This window comes from Orbicella franksi, chromosome 4, assembly GCF_964199315.1.
Source record: "Orbicella franksi chromosome 4, jaOrbFran1.1, whole genome shotgun sequence".
NCBI lineage: Eukaryota > Metazoa > Cnidaria > Anthozoa > Scleractinia > Merulinidae > Orbicella > Orbicella franksi.
The window spans coordinates 15405255-15418469 of record NC_138148.1 but is presented as its reverse complement, the minus strand read 5'-3'; the positions used below and the strand labels follow the sequence as shown (position 1 = coordinate 15418469).

The 13215-nt window shown below is 40.3% G+C and overlaps 1 protein-coding gene across 1 annotated transcript; it reads left to right on the top strand.

Moving 5' to 3' along the window:
* Window positions 1-8844: 8844 nt before the first annotated feature.
* On the top strand, window positions 8845-9612 carry LOC145485550 (uncharacterized). The gene has a single exon (XM_081464205.1). The coding sequence runs from the start codon at window positions 8845-8847 to the stop codon at window positions 9610-9612; it is 768 nt and encodes a 255-aa protein (XP_081320331.1).
* Window positions 9613-13215: the final 3603 nt, after the last annotated feature.

The window sequence follows — 13215 nt, the reverse complement described above, 5'->3', positions numbered from 1 at the left end:
TTTTTTGTATATAATCAGTGCAGGCATTTCTTCAAGAAAAAGTATTTGTGTGCCAATTGATTACAGACGTTACAGCTTCGCTGGGCCGCTTGCGCGATTTAATTGTTATACTGTTTGCGTGACACACATATAAGATGAGGGTTCTGGTCGCTGATTTTCTTGCTGTTTTTCCCCGAACCCCGGGGTGGGGAGGGGTGGCGGGACACGACAAGCTTCATCACAAGATGGGTTTGAATGGCGGTGTTCAAGAAGAAAATGCAATGGCATGGCATCAATGCGCCAGAACTCATGGTTTTCTGGAAGCAGGCTGTCCATTGAAACAGTATTAGCCCTAATGTACACTTGGGCGCACAAATTTACTATTACTCAAGCAGTGCACGAGACCTCACTAGATGACGAAACCACGTCAACAGAAACGGTGATAGATTGGTATAACTATTGCCGAGAGGTTTGTGCCGACAGAATCATGAATCACCATGCGGGGCAAATAGGCGGACCAGGTAAGACTGTGGAGATTGACGAGTCCAAGTTTGGCAAAACGAAGTACAACCGCGGTCGCTACATCGAAGGACAGTGGGTCTTTGGCGGCATCTGCCGCGAGACCAAGGCCTGCTTTCTTGTTCCAGTAGCACAAAGGGATAAAGACACACTCTTGCCCATCATACGTGCCCACATGTTATCGGGGACACGTGTGATGAGCGACATCTGGAAAGCTTACGACTGCCTAAAAGACGACGGCTATAGTCATCTCACAGTTAACCACAGCCTAAACTTCGTAGACCCAGACACAGGTGCGCACACCCAGTCCATTGAAAATAAATGGTGGGGAGTCAAATGAAGTATGCCTCACACAGGAACATCCAAAGATCTCTTTGAAAGCTACCTACAGGAATGGATGTGGCGTAAGCACTATGGAGATGATCCTTTTGGAAACATTATCAAGCATATCGCCGACTTGTACGAAGTGCACAAAGATGCATAAATTGTTCCTTGTACCACTGTATACACTGTTCGTGATCTGATCGCCACTTCATGGAGGAAAGAAACAAAATACACAGCTTCATTGCATGGGTCTGAACTTGAGGAAGGAAATCAAGGGGAAAAAACGCCGAGAGACGCGACAGGTAAGCTATAATTTTTATTTCACTCTGTTTACATTTACAAAATGAGTATAATAGTGACTAACCCGCTCAACAGATTATCGCTAACCGCAAGCAGCCAGTTTTGCTTAGGCCTAAAGCAGTATTTTTAAGCTTTTTTAAACTACCGAACAGATCTAAATCGCTATTATTTTAAGCAGTTTTAAGCCTGTGTTCAGTTTAAAAATACTGTAAATGCCGCCCAAATTATGATATTTCGCATTGGATGTCTGTAATTTAGACCTAAAATTCGAGAAATTATTCAAAGAAATCGTTCCATTTTTGCGTATTTTAGATAGAAAATTGGAAAAAAATGTAAGTCTAAAAGTATGCGACACTTGGTAAAATGGTAAAATTTAGAGTTATTCAAATCAAATAAGTCTCAAAGGAGCGCTATTGTTTACTCTATTGTTTAGTTAAACAAAGAACTGTATGCATAATAAATGTATCGGGTTATACAGAAATCTTGCCCAAAACATTAAAGTGCCACTAACCCCGCAAAATTTTTTTTCGCTAATATAAATTTCCTTTTCCTCCTGATCACCACTGCGAAAAAATTATCGTCATAGCTATTTTCGCTAATTTTCTATGAATTTTTAAAGTTTGTAAATTTGCCGTTTTCCATATTCACGACCGAGGAATAGCAGAGAATGGGACGAGTTGGTTTTTAACGTCACTTTGAGAATAACAGTATTTTGTTACTGAGAAGAATGTATATGCACATGCGATAGTGAGTGCCAAAATCGTTGCAGAATGCAAGGAAGATATGTTGTTGAAGGCTGTAGCAATACAGGATGCGTAGAATAGAGTATTCCTCTTCATTCAATACCTCTATGTCGATGAAACTCTACCAGAAACGAGAAAAAGACCAAACAAGTGGGCTGCTCTGTGTGAAGCTAAAGCTAGGAAGCCATTGAGGATTTCTTTGATCTTGGGTTCCTGCTAGTGTAAAAACGTAGAGATTTTCATGGCCTGTATATTCTTCTCTATCTCTAGTGGAAAGCTTGAAATTGTCAAGGTACTGCATAAGACACAAATTTGGGATAAGCTGGAAGCCAGTGACTATTTCGAACACAAACGATCCTCCGATGCAAGTCCCAGACGAAACTATATGTAGGTGACAAAATTACGCGGTAAATTAAACGCATCGCGTTTTGAAATAGACTTGTCTAAACGAATAGTAAACTAAATCTATGTTGTACAACGACGCAAAGATTGTTGACGCTTCGAACTGGTGAACTAGCTATGTATTTGTGGATTTTGATAAAAACACATGCACGCTGGAGGTTGCCTGTCATGTAGTCTGGCCATGTTTCTCAAAGGCCATTCTGAATACAAACTTGTTTCGCTCTTTGAGTTTCGTCTTTGAGGAACGAAATACATCTAAATTACAAACTTAGAATGGATCAAGCATTTATAAATATATGAGGAAAGTGAAACAAACAATTAAGATTCAATCTTATCACTACCGACGGAGATTGTTGTGCTGAAAGAAGAATGCGCTTGTCAGTCAACCGAAACGCAAACTAATCAGTCGAAGACTCCCATCGGGTTATTAGCGTGCGTAAAATGGACATTTCATTCAAAATAACAGTCAAATAGAAATGTATTCATTTAACTGAAAGTATACTGAACCTCTTTTCAAGGTCTTGTCGAAGGATTTTCCATGATTTCACTAGTATGGAATATGCAAATTTGCGTAGCTTGTGTTCGCACACAGTAACTGAATATGCATATACTATGGTCGGTTGACAATAACGAAGCGAAAAGTTACCTTACCTTCGAGTATTGTTTGCCAACATCTCTGCCTATCTCTTATGTTAAAACTATTTTCAATCATTGATCTGGAAAAGTAGGCAGGAGTGGAGTGCGACTGCATTGCATTTTAACTTGTATTTCGGGGAAAATTAATATTTGAATGTAAAAGTGTTTTGTCACTCCGAAATTTGCACGTTCCGTAAAGTCAAATTACCAACTCTTCGTGTTCATTGACATCTTTAACTCTTTTAGAGCTGTAAGCTAACTCTTCTGTCATTGTTTGTACCTTTATAACCCAAATGGATTGGCAAATTGTCAATCCCGGCCTAAATATAACTATACAATGCAACGATCTTGACTGGCGACCAACACCTCGAAATGGAAAAAAACATGTACTTCTCAGCTGTCCAAATCATAGCTAGACTCAGAATTGTGATGCTAGATTATACAGTTCTTTCACTTAAAGTTCTTGTACAGTTTTGATAAAATAGGAATCACAATAACCCAAAAATGTTTTGACTGCCCTCGAAGCTCAGTCAAAAGTCTCTCGAGTGTTTTAGCCCAGTTCCCGAAGTGACATCACTAGTAGCCTGACCCAGATCCCATTTTGCGCCGTCATGAACATGGAAATTACATGTTTAAACGCCTGTAGAAATGCAGGGATTTTATCAATCGAGATAATTTTTTCGCTGAAGAAATCAGGGAAACTAGTACATTTTATTAAATGAAAAAATTTGGGGGGTTAGTGGCACTTTAAAGTGGGAAATTTTAGACATGTAGTTATTACATAGGGGTAAGAGAGCATAAATTTAAAATAACAGAAAGTGGGATCCAAACAAGAGCAAAGAGTTACTTTGATGTACAATACTGTACACATAATCATTAAGAAGATATAACACCAACAGTGGAAATCATATATATAAAAAACAAAAAGTTATAAGAGAAGGTTATGGTAATAAATTGTTCTTTTAATATAAGTTATGGTGATGTAAAGATACTAAGGAAAAAATGTACCAGAAAAGGGGATTCCATTTGTCAATTATCCCACTGCCCCTAACAAAAAAGTGTCTGCGAGACCATTTTTGTAGACGTCGCTTTTCACCAGTCTCCTTGTTGCATACAGTCGGAGTTGCTTCTTCTCAGTCATGTAATAGAGTGTTGCTATTAGCCTGAGAAAACATCTCCTCATTACCTAAAACAGGTGTAAGACAGAATCACATTGAGTTTGCTCATTCAATATGACAGTATATGGACATGTCGTATGCCATAACTTTTGACACAGATGATGTCTTGCATTTTGTTTGAAACTGAGTAAAATCCAAGTGTAGACCTGTGTACATTTTAAGATAAGATCTAATCTTAATTCAAAGCTTAAAAAAGTTTCTCTCTTCTGCTCTTTGTGTACAAATTCAGCAAATCTAACTTGTGTTTGCAAAACAGCAAATGAATGTTTCTTCTATCTGCTATTTTGCCAGTTATAGGAAAAACAGAATATAACTTACTATAACACTGTTAGTAGATAATACCTCGAGATAATACAGTTGATTGTCCGAGAGATGTAGCTGTGCTGTCCAAGAGATTTTACTAATGTTTCCACTTTTTGGGTTTCGTCAGTTGAGTGGGTAGCATCATCTATACCTGAAAATGTTTTTGGGTCTTAGTTCATGCATTGCAACCCATTATGGGTTACATGTATATCATAACAGTCAAAGTTCCCACAAACAGACACAGATGCAAATACCAGTAAATACATATTGTTCACAATTGGAGATCACCGCTTACATAAATGTATAGGGTACAGGGTTTGTTTGAGCAACAAATCAAACAGGATTTTGCCAAAGGTGGCTGTAAGTAGAACTGAACACTTATGGGAATGTCTGCTCAGAGCACTTCAACTGTTTCACAGGCAATGCCATTATTTATCCTGTTTATTGACTTTTGCATTGTGGCTTTTCAACACTTGGTGTTCACTAAAAATTTCAGTATTTGGCTCTATACTGCTGTAGAGCCCCTTATTTGCATGTTGTAGGGAACAGCAAATAAACATTGATGTTAGTGGAGCGAACTTCAAGTGAGCCTGGATTGAATGTATCTTTTCTGCAGAAATGCCACTCACAATTGAAATGTACTGGTTAGCTACACAAAAAGCTATATCAAAGACTGGTGTCAACAATTCTATACAGATAACAACCTTTCCAAACCCACCAAATTAAAGGTATCACAAAGACCAGAAATATAACAATGCATCAACGTCATGAGCATCCAAAATTATTCTTTTGCTTATGGCTTGCCTTGGTAACATGAGATCAGAACTGCGGTAGAGAAGACTTTTCAGTAGTCCGAAGGATAGGGATTTGTGTTCCAGAGCCCAGATATCAAGACAGGTTTGTATGGAGTTTGAAGTGATATACACAAATTGAAAAATAAAATAAATCATGAGAATAAAAGTCAAAATATTATTCTTACCTGGGTTGGTTTTCACCTGCTTTCTAAACCATAGTTTGATACACTGAGCCTTGGTATATTATACAACAAGATAAATAACAGGTAAACCAACTTCTTTCTGAGGGGATTAAAGGGGTGATTAATTATGGATGTGAAAGACTGACTCAATCAAAACTTAGACTTTAAGCAAACCAAATAAAGTAAATTCTTTTATCAACACAGCTAAAAGAAAAACAACTGAGAGAATCACTTCCTTCCCTTCAGAAACCGACTGGTTCACCTCTTATGCCCTTTCATGCCCCATATATGGCACACCTGGTGGGTTTGGATACCGTTTTCGTGTGCCATCCCGGACACACTGGGGCCAGCTGAGGTCTTTCAATGGATATATAACTCGTGTTGCCACAAACCCCTATCCTTCAAACTTTTCCAAAACTTTCTATAATTTTTTAGACGCTTTGCATGATTTGTTATGTCAGGAGCACAGGATCCCTGTATCCTGGTCACCTCACTGGCAGTGATGCAGGGCCCCATTAGGCAATGTTGACAAGGTGGATGGTCTTCTAAACCACCCAGCACACTGTCAGCCCATGCATCCCCATGGCCAGCTGCTCCAGATGCAATTGGAGGAGCTAGTGTTTCTTGTACTAGGTGTTCTGGTAAACCCATGCTTTCATCCTGTCTTGCAGGCACAGATCCTAATCAAGAGAGTCAAGATTATTTCAGGAAAAATAAAATCGAGCACTTTTTTTACATGTTTGAAAGAACTTTGAAAAACATAAATAAATAACATCAGGAAATCAGTCCATTATCCTATGCCATAAGACAGTACTGTTTATAGCCAAAATGCTCAATTGTAACAGTGTTATAGTTCGTCTAGAAATACATACCTCTTACTACCCGAGTTTTTTTTGCTCTACCTAGTTACTGTACTACGTAACTCACTATTGCACTATTATGCGTATTCAAGTTTTACAAGTAAATTTGTTCGACTGAATGCACGAACTTTCTGGAACAACACTCGCATAATGTCAATAACGAAACCCTGGAAAATATAGTTCAGCTTATTTACATAACAATATTTCTAGGGCTTCCACTCTCCCCACTTCGTTCTTGAATACTTTGACCAAAACCTTCCATTGCAGGTACCACAGTTTAACTTAGACAGCCGACAGCAAGTTAAGAAACAACAAGCGGCAGTTGTACTTACTTGAACACGGATCATTTTCAGTCGGTGAAGATATGCAGGGAAAACTTGAGGAAGAACATAAATTCACTGATCGATGAACGCGATGCTCGCTACGAAAACACGTGTGCTACACGCAATCTTTCGCCTTTGGTTAGCCATTACTTCATCAAAGACCAATAGAAACAGTTTTTTATATGTATTCTTTATTTTGACCAATAGTAAAGTACAATATATCGCGCTATCCCAATTTGTTCTCGCGACGCGTGGGATAATTCAAAATCTGGTCCGCCCAGGAAGATTTCCTTATATAGTGACCCCCCACGTTTAAGTCCTAAACCATTGGAAATAGCAGAACCCTTTCGTTTTTGCAAGCGAAATCAACGAGGAGAAACCGTGTTGGCCTACGTAGCAGAACTGAAGAAACTAGCGACTCACTGCAATTTTGGCGTGAACCTTAACAAAGCTTTACGAGATAAATTGGTCTGTGGCCTTCAAAATATGCAGATACAAAGGCGTTTGCTTTCAGAAGCAAAACTGAAGTATTCCAAGGCTTTGGAGATAGCCGTAGCGATGGAAACTGCCGTTCGTGATGCTTCGGAATTGCACAGTGAGCTGCATGCAGAACCTTGAGTTGACAAGATCTCAAATGTGAAGTATATATGAAATAATTCATATTTGAACTGCGGTAGTAGATGAAAGTGAAATGATCATCGCAGTAAATTTTCCAATTTAAGCAACTGGAAAGAAGCCTGAAAAAAATCAGGGTTCAACGGGATTCGAACCCGTGACCTCCGCGATACCGGTGCGATGCTCTACCAACTGAGCTATGAAGCCACACATTGGGAGCGAGGTCAATTAATTGAGTTCATATCTTCCCGTGAGTGAAATGATGTGAAGTATATATGAAATAATTCATATTTGAACTGCGGTAGTAGATGAAAGTGAAATGATCATCGCAGTAAATTTTCCAATTTAAGCAACTGGAAAGAAGCCTGAAAAAAAATCAGGGCTTCAACGGGATTCGAGCCCGTGACCTCCGCGATACCGGTGCGATGCTCTACCAACTGAGCTATGAAGCCACACATTGGGAGCGAGGTCAATTAATTGAGTTCATATCTTCCCGTGAGTGAAATGATGTGAAGTATATATGAAATAATTCATATTTGAACTGTGGTAGTAGATGAAAGTGAAATGATCATCGCAGTAAATTTTCCAATTTAAGCAACTGGAAAGAAGAAGCCTGAAAAAAAATCAGGGCTTCAACGGGATTCGAGCCCGTGACCTCCGCGATACCGGTGCGATGCTCTACCAACTGAGCTATGAAGCCACACATTGGGAGCGAGGTCAATTAATTGAGTTCATATCTTCCCGTGAGTGAAATGATGTGAAGTATATATGAAATAATTCATATTTGAACTGTGGTAGTAGATGAAAGTGAAATGATCATCGCAGTAAATTTTCCAATTTAAGCAACTGGAAAGAAGAAGCCTGAAAAAAAATCAGGGCTTCAACGGGATTCGAGCCCGTGACCTCCGCGATACCGGTGCGATGCTCTACCAACTGAGCTATGAAGCCACACATTGGGAGCGAGGTCAATTAATTGAGTTCATATCTTCCCGTGAGTGAAATGATGTGAAGTATATATGAAATAATTCATATTTGAACTGTGGTAGTAGAGGAAAGTGAAATGATCATCGCAGTAAATTTTCCAATTTAAGCAACTGGAAAGAAGAAGCCTGAAAAAAAATCAGGGCTTCAACAGGATTGGAACCCGTGACCTCCGTGATACCGGTGCGATGCTCTACCAACTGAGCTATGAAGCCACACATTGGGAGCGAGGTCAATTAATTGAGTTCATATCTTCCCGTGAGTGAAATGATGTGAAGTATATATGAAATAATTCATATTTGAACTGCAGTAGTAGATGAAAGTGAAATGATCATCGCAGTAAATTTTCCAATTTAAGCAACTGGAAAGAAGAAGCCTGAAAAAATTTACTGCGATGATCATTTCACTTTCATCTACTACCGCAGTTCAAATATGAATTATTTCATATAGACTTCACATCATTTCACTCACGGGAAGATATGAACTCAATTAATTGACCTCGCTCCCAATGTGTGGCTTCAGAGCTCAGTTGGTAGAGCATCGCACCGGTATCGCAGAGGTCACGGGTTCGAATCCTGTTGAAGCCCTGATCTTTTTTTCAGGCTTCTTCTTTCCAGTTGCTTAAATTGGAAAATTTACTGCGATGATCATTTCACTTTCAAGATCTCAAATAACAGCAAACCACCACCGCCGCCGCCGAACCTCATGCCTAAGGGTTGCTATCGATGTGGAGAAGACTCGCACGCATCACATAATTGCAGATTCAAGGACCAGACATGTTATCATTTTGGGAAGGTGGGCCATATTTCCAGAGTTTGTAACTCGAAACGACAAGGTAAGCCAAAGCAACCACCTAAAACACCACAAAACACTCAAGTCCATACTGTTCAGTACAGTGAAAGTGATGAATTTGAAGATGTGTTAGGAAGCATGAAGATACACAATGTGAGGAAACCGAGTGGTAATGTAATCTGGGTAGATCTGGAAGTAGAAGGGAAACCGTTGAAAATGGAACTGGACACAGGCTTGGCTGTGGCGATCATTCCACATGATTTGTACAAGGAGAAATTTAACGACACACACTTGCATAAAACTGAACTAATGTTGAAAACCTACACGGGGGAAAACATTGTTCCACTGGGAGTGTTTAAGGCAAATGTTGAGTACAAAGGTCAGCAACCTTTACTTTTGGATCTGTATGTGGTTAAGAATAAGGGCCCTGTGTTGATGGGAAGGGATTGGCTCTACAAGATACGCCTGGATTGGTATGCTATTAAATCACTGAAAGCTTCACAAACCCCACCAATTGCTAACGGGCATCTGCAGACCATGCTAGACAAATACTCTGATGTTTTTGAAGATAAACTGGGAACATTCAAATCAGCTAAGGCAAGGCTAACCCTCAAAGAAGATAGCCAAGCTGATTTCTGCAAAGCTCGTGCCGTACATTATGCCTTGAGGCCCAAGGTTTAAGAAGAACTGAGAAAGTTGAGTGGAGCGACTGGGCAACGCCTATTGTACCTGTCCCAAAGAAAGATGTGTCTGTCAGAATTTGTGGTGATTACAAAGGCACAGTGAACCCAGAACTACAAGCTGAGCAGTATGCTTTACCCCGCATTGAAGATATCTTTGCAAATCTTAGTGGCGGGCAGAAATTCTCAAAGATTGACCTTTGTCAGGCATACCACCAACTAGAGATGGAAGAAGATTCTAAGAAATACCTCACCATCAACACACACACATGGGTCTGTTTCAGTACAACAGACTGGTGTTTGGCATCACATCAGCACCTGCAATCTGGCAGCACACCATTGATCAAGTGCTGGAAGGAACATCTGGCACAAGCTGTATCCTTGATGATATGATCACTACTGGCAAGGATGATGCAGAACACCTGGCTAACTTAGAAGAAGTTCTACCACAGCTTCAGCTTCACAGGTTGAGAGCAAACAAGGCAAAATGTGAGTTTTTCAAGGAGATAACTTATTGTGGACATGACATCAACAAAGATGGCCTACACAAGTCAGCAGAGAAAGTAGAAGCAGTATTGAATGCGCCACGTCCAAACGATGTAGTTGGAGTGAGATCTTTTCTCGGGCTAATCAATTACTATCACAGGTTCTTGCCTAACCTATCGACAGTAGTACATCCCCTGACACAACTTTTGAAGAATAATCAGTGGAAATGGACAGAACAGTGCAAGATAGCATTCCACAAAGTGAAAGAAATGATCACGTCAGAGCAAGTTTTAACACATTATGATCCCAGTCTACCACTAAGGCTTGCTTGTGATGCATCCCCTGTCGGTATTGGAGCGGTGCTATCTCACGTGATGCACGACGGTACTGAGCGACCCATAGCTTTTGCTTCAAGGACACACCAAAACTGAGCAAAAGTATGCACAGATTGACAAAGAAGCCTTGTCAATAATCTGGGGTAAAGAAGTTCCATATGTATTTGTTTGGCTGCTCTTTCACATTGTACACAGATCCTCAGTTCTTAACGTCAATCTTTCATCCGCGGAAAAGCATCCCTGTGGTCACTGCAGCTTGACTGCAACGTTATGCCTTGTTCCTGACGGGCTATGATTACACCATTGAATACAAGAACACTAAAGTTCACAGTAATGCCGATGGTCTTTCCCGCCCTCCACTCGTACAGGAATCCAGAGATGAAGAAGTTGTCGACCCTGTGGGTGTATTTAATTTGATGCAGTTTGATCCACTGCCAGTCACAGTGGATAACGTTAGAAGAGAAACACAGAGAGATCCTGTTTTGGCTCAAGTGTATGAGATGACCAGTATTTTGTTCGTAAAGATGAGATCACATTACAATCAGGCTGTCTGATGTGGGGGATAAGAGTCGTAGTACCTCCAAATATGCCCCCTCAAGTTCTCAAGGAACTGCATCAGGGACATATGGAGGCCGTGAAGATGAAGGCCCTCACCCAAAGTTACATCTGGTGGCCTGGAATCGACAAGGAAATTGAACTGACGGTTAAGTCCTGCTCAGGTTGCCAACTAACACAGAGAGAGCCTAGTACAGTACCGGTACACACATGGGAGTGGCCTTTGTCCCCCTGGCAACGAATTCACATTGATTTTCCAGGTCCATTCCTCAACAGCATGTTCTTGGTGGTAGTGGATGCACATTCAAGATGGCTAGAGATAGAGAGAATGACTAGTACAACCTCAGAGAAGACCACTGAAGTCCTTCAGAAATTATTTGCCACATATGGAATACCAGCCCAGTTGGTAAGCGATAACGGGTTGCAATTTACATCAGAAGAGTTTCAGCAATTCCTTAAGAGAAACAGAATCAAACAGATCACGTCAGCACCTTACCATCCTGCTACCAACGGGCTGGCGGAATGTGGTGTGGGGAGCTTCAAAAGTGTGATGAAGAGCAAAACTGAAGTGAAATCCTTGAATCTTAAGTTGGCAAGATTTTTGCTGGCTTATCGGAACACTCCCCACTCAACCACTGGAGAGCCACCATCCCAGTTGTTCTTGGGAAGAAGATTACGCACTCGACTGGACCTTTTAAAACCAGATCTCAACGTGCAGATAAACAACCATCAGATAGACCAGTCTGTCACCAAGGGTGGTTCTATAATGCGGCATTTTTCCATTGGCCAGAGAATAATAGCACAAAATTACAATGGAAAATCAAAGTGGATACCAGGTATTGTGCGTGCACAACTAGGACCCCTGTCTTATGAAGTGGAGATTGGGCCTAACTTAGTTTGGCATCGACACACAGACCAAATCAAAGATTCCAATGTTGCTGTTGCAGACAACTGTACACCAGTTATCCAGCCGTTGCTGTTCCTGCCCCTAGTCGAGTACCATAGTGGCCAAGTAGCTGAGCCGCCTGAGCACAGAGAAGCCGTCCCACAGGAAACGGGTTATCAGCCATCCAATCCAGCAGCTAAACCTTCAGTTAGCAGCCCGCCAAGCCAGACTGAACATGTTTCTGTTAGAAGATACCCCACGAGAGAGAGGAAGCCCCCAGCCCAACTGGACCTTTGAACATTGAACTGCCCATTTCTAGGGCTCTGACTTTATTTTTAAGAATAGCATGTTGTGTTGAACTTTTGGGGTACGAGACTGGCTTAAGGGGAGGAGTTGTAGTGCGCCAGCGGTTGACATTATGAGCATGTGCACTTATGTGCATTCTGTTCAATGTGCTTTGATTGCAATAAACCAAATACATGACATTTATTTAGTTTTATTGTAGTGTTAGCTCATTTTACATTATTGCACTTTTTCAGTTTTTAATTAGTAGATATTGTTTTATACTAGGCTTGCTTCTGTAGTGCGCAGGTGATCATGCATATATTCATACAACCTGTGCAATATAAATGTAAATTATTACAGGTTTCTTCCTTCTTTGAACAGCCACAACATAAGTTTCCCGCCAAAACAGTAAAGCAATGAAGAAAATTTGTTAAGGAGCGACAGGCTGAACTAATCTTTCGATTGCTTGAATGTAGGTACTGCCAGCAGTCAGTAATCTGAAAAACTTAAATCAAGAGAAAGACGAACACTCAACAAATATGGAAACCTGTATTACAACCACTTACTCACTACAATTAATTCAAAAATGAGACAGGAACTAAAGGAATATCTACAATAAACAGTGGGTTTTGCATTGTGTCAGAGATTTACAAGTTGAAATGGCTAGGCTACAGATGATTCAACCATTTCATTTTCTCTTTAGTTGAGTCAAAAGCTGGACTACATTGAGATGACATATTTACTCAATGAAGCACCATGGCAGGAACATTTTTTGTAAGCATGCTACACCTGGAAGAACAACAAAGCCAACAATAAGTGACACTTACTCAAGGAGGTTTATGATCTATGCAGCTACATGATTTTAATATGGGAAAAGGAGTGACACTGACATTTAAACTTAATTTTGATTGATCCAGAGATGATTTTCAACAGTATTTTGAACATTTAGTAAGCACTGCATCATAAAGTGGAGAAATGTGATAAGCATCGTAGCTCTAAGAACATTTCAATCTTGGCCTAAGAAACCTGATGCCAGTTTAAGGAACAAGTATACAAA

Excerpts from the sequence above, each read along its gene's own strand:
- LOC145485550 (XM_081464205.1), top strand. The coding sequence starts at position 8,845 with ATGCCTAAGGGTTGCTATCGATGTGGAGAAGACTCGCACGCATCACAT.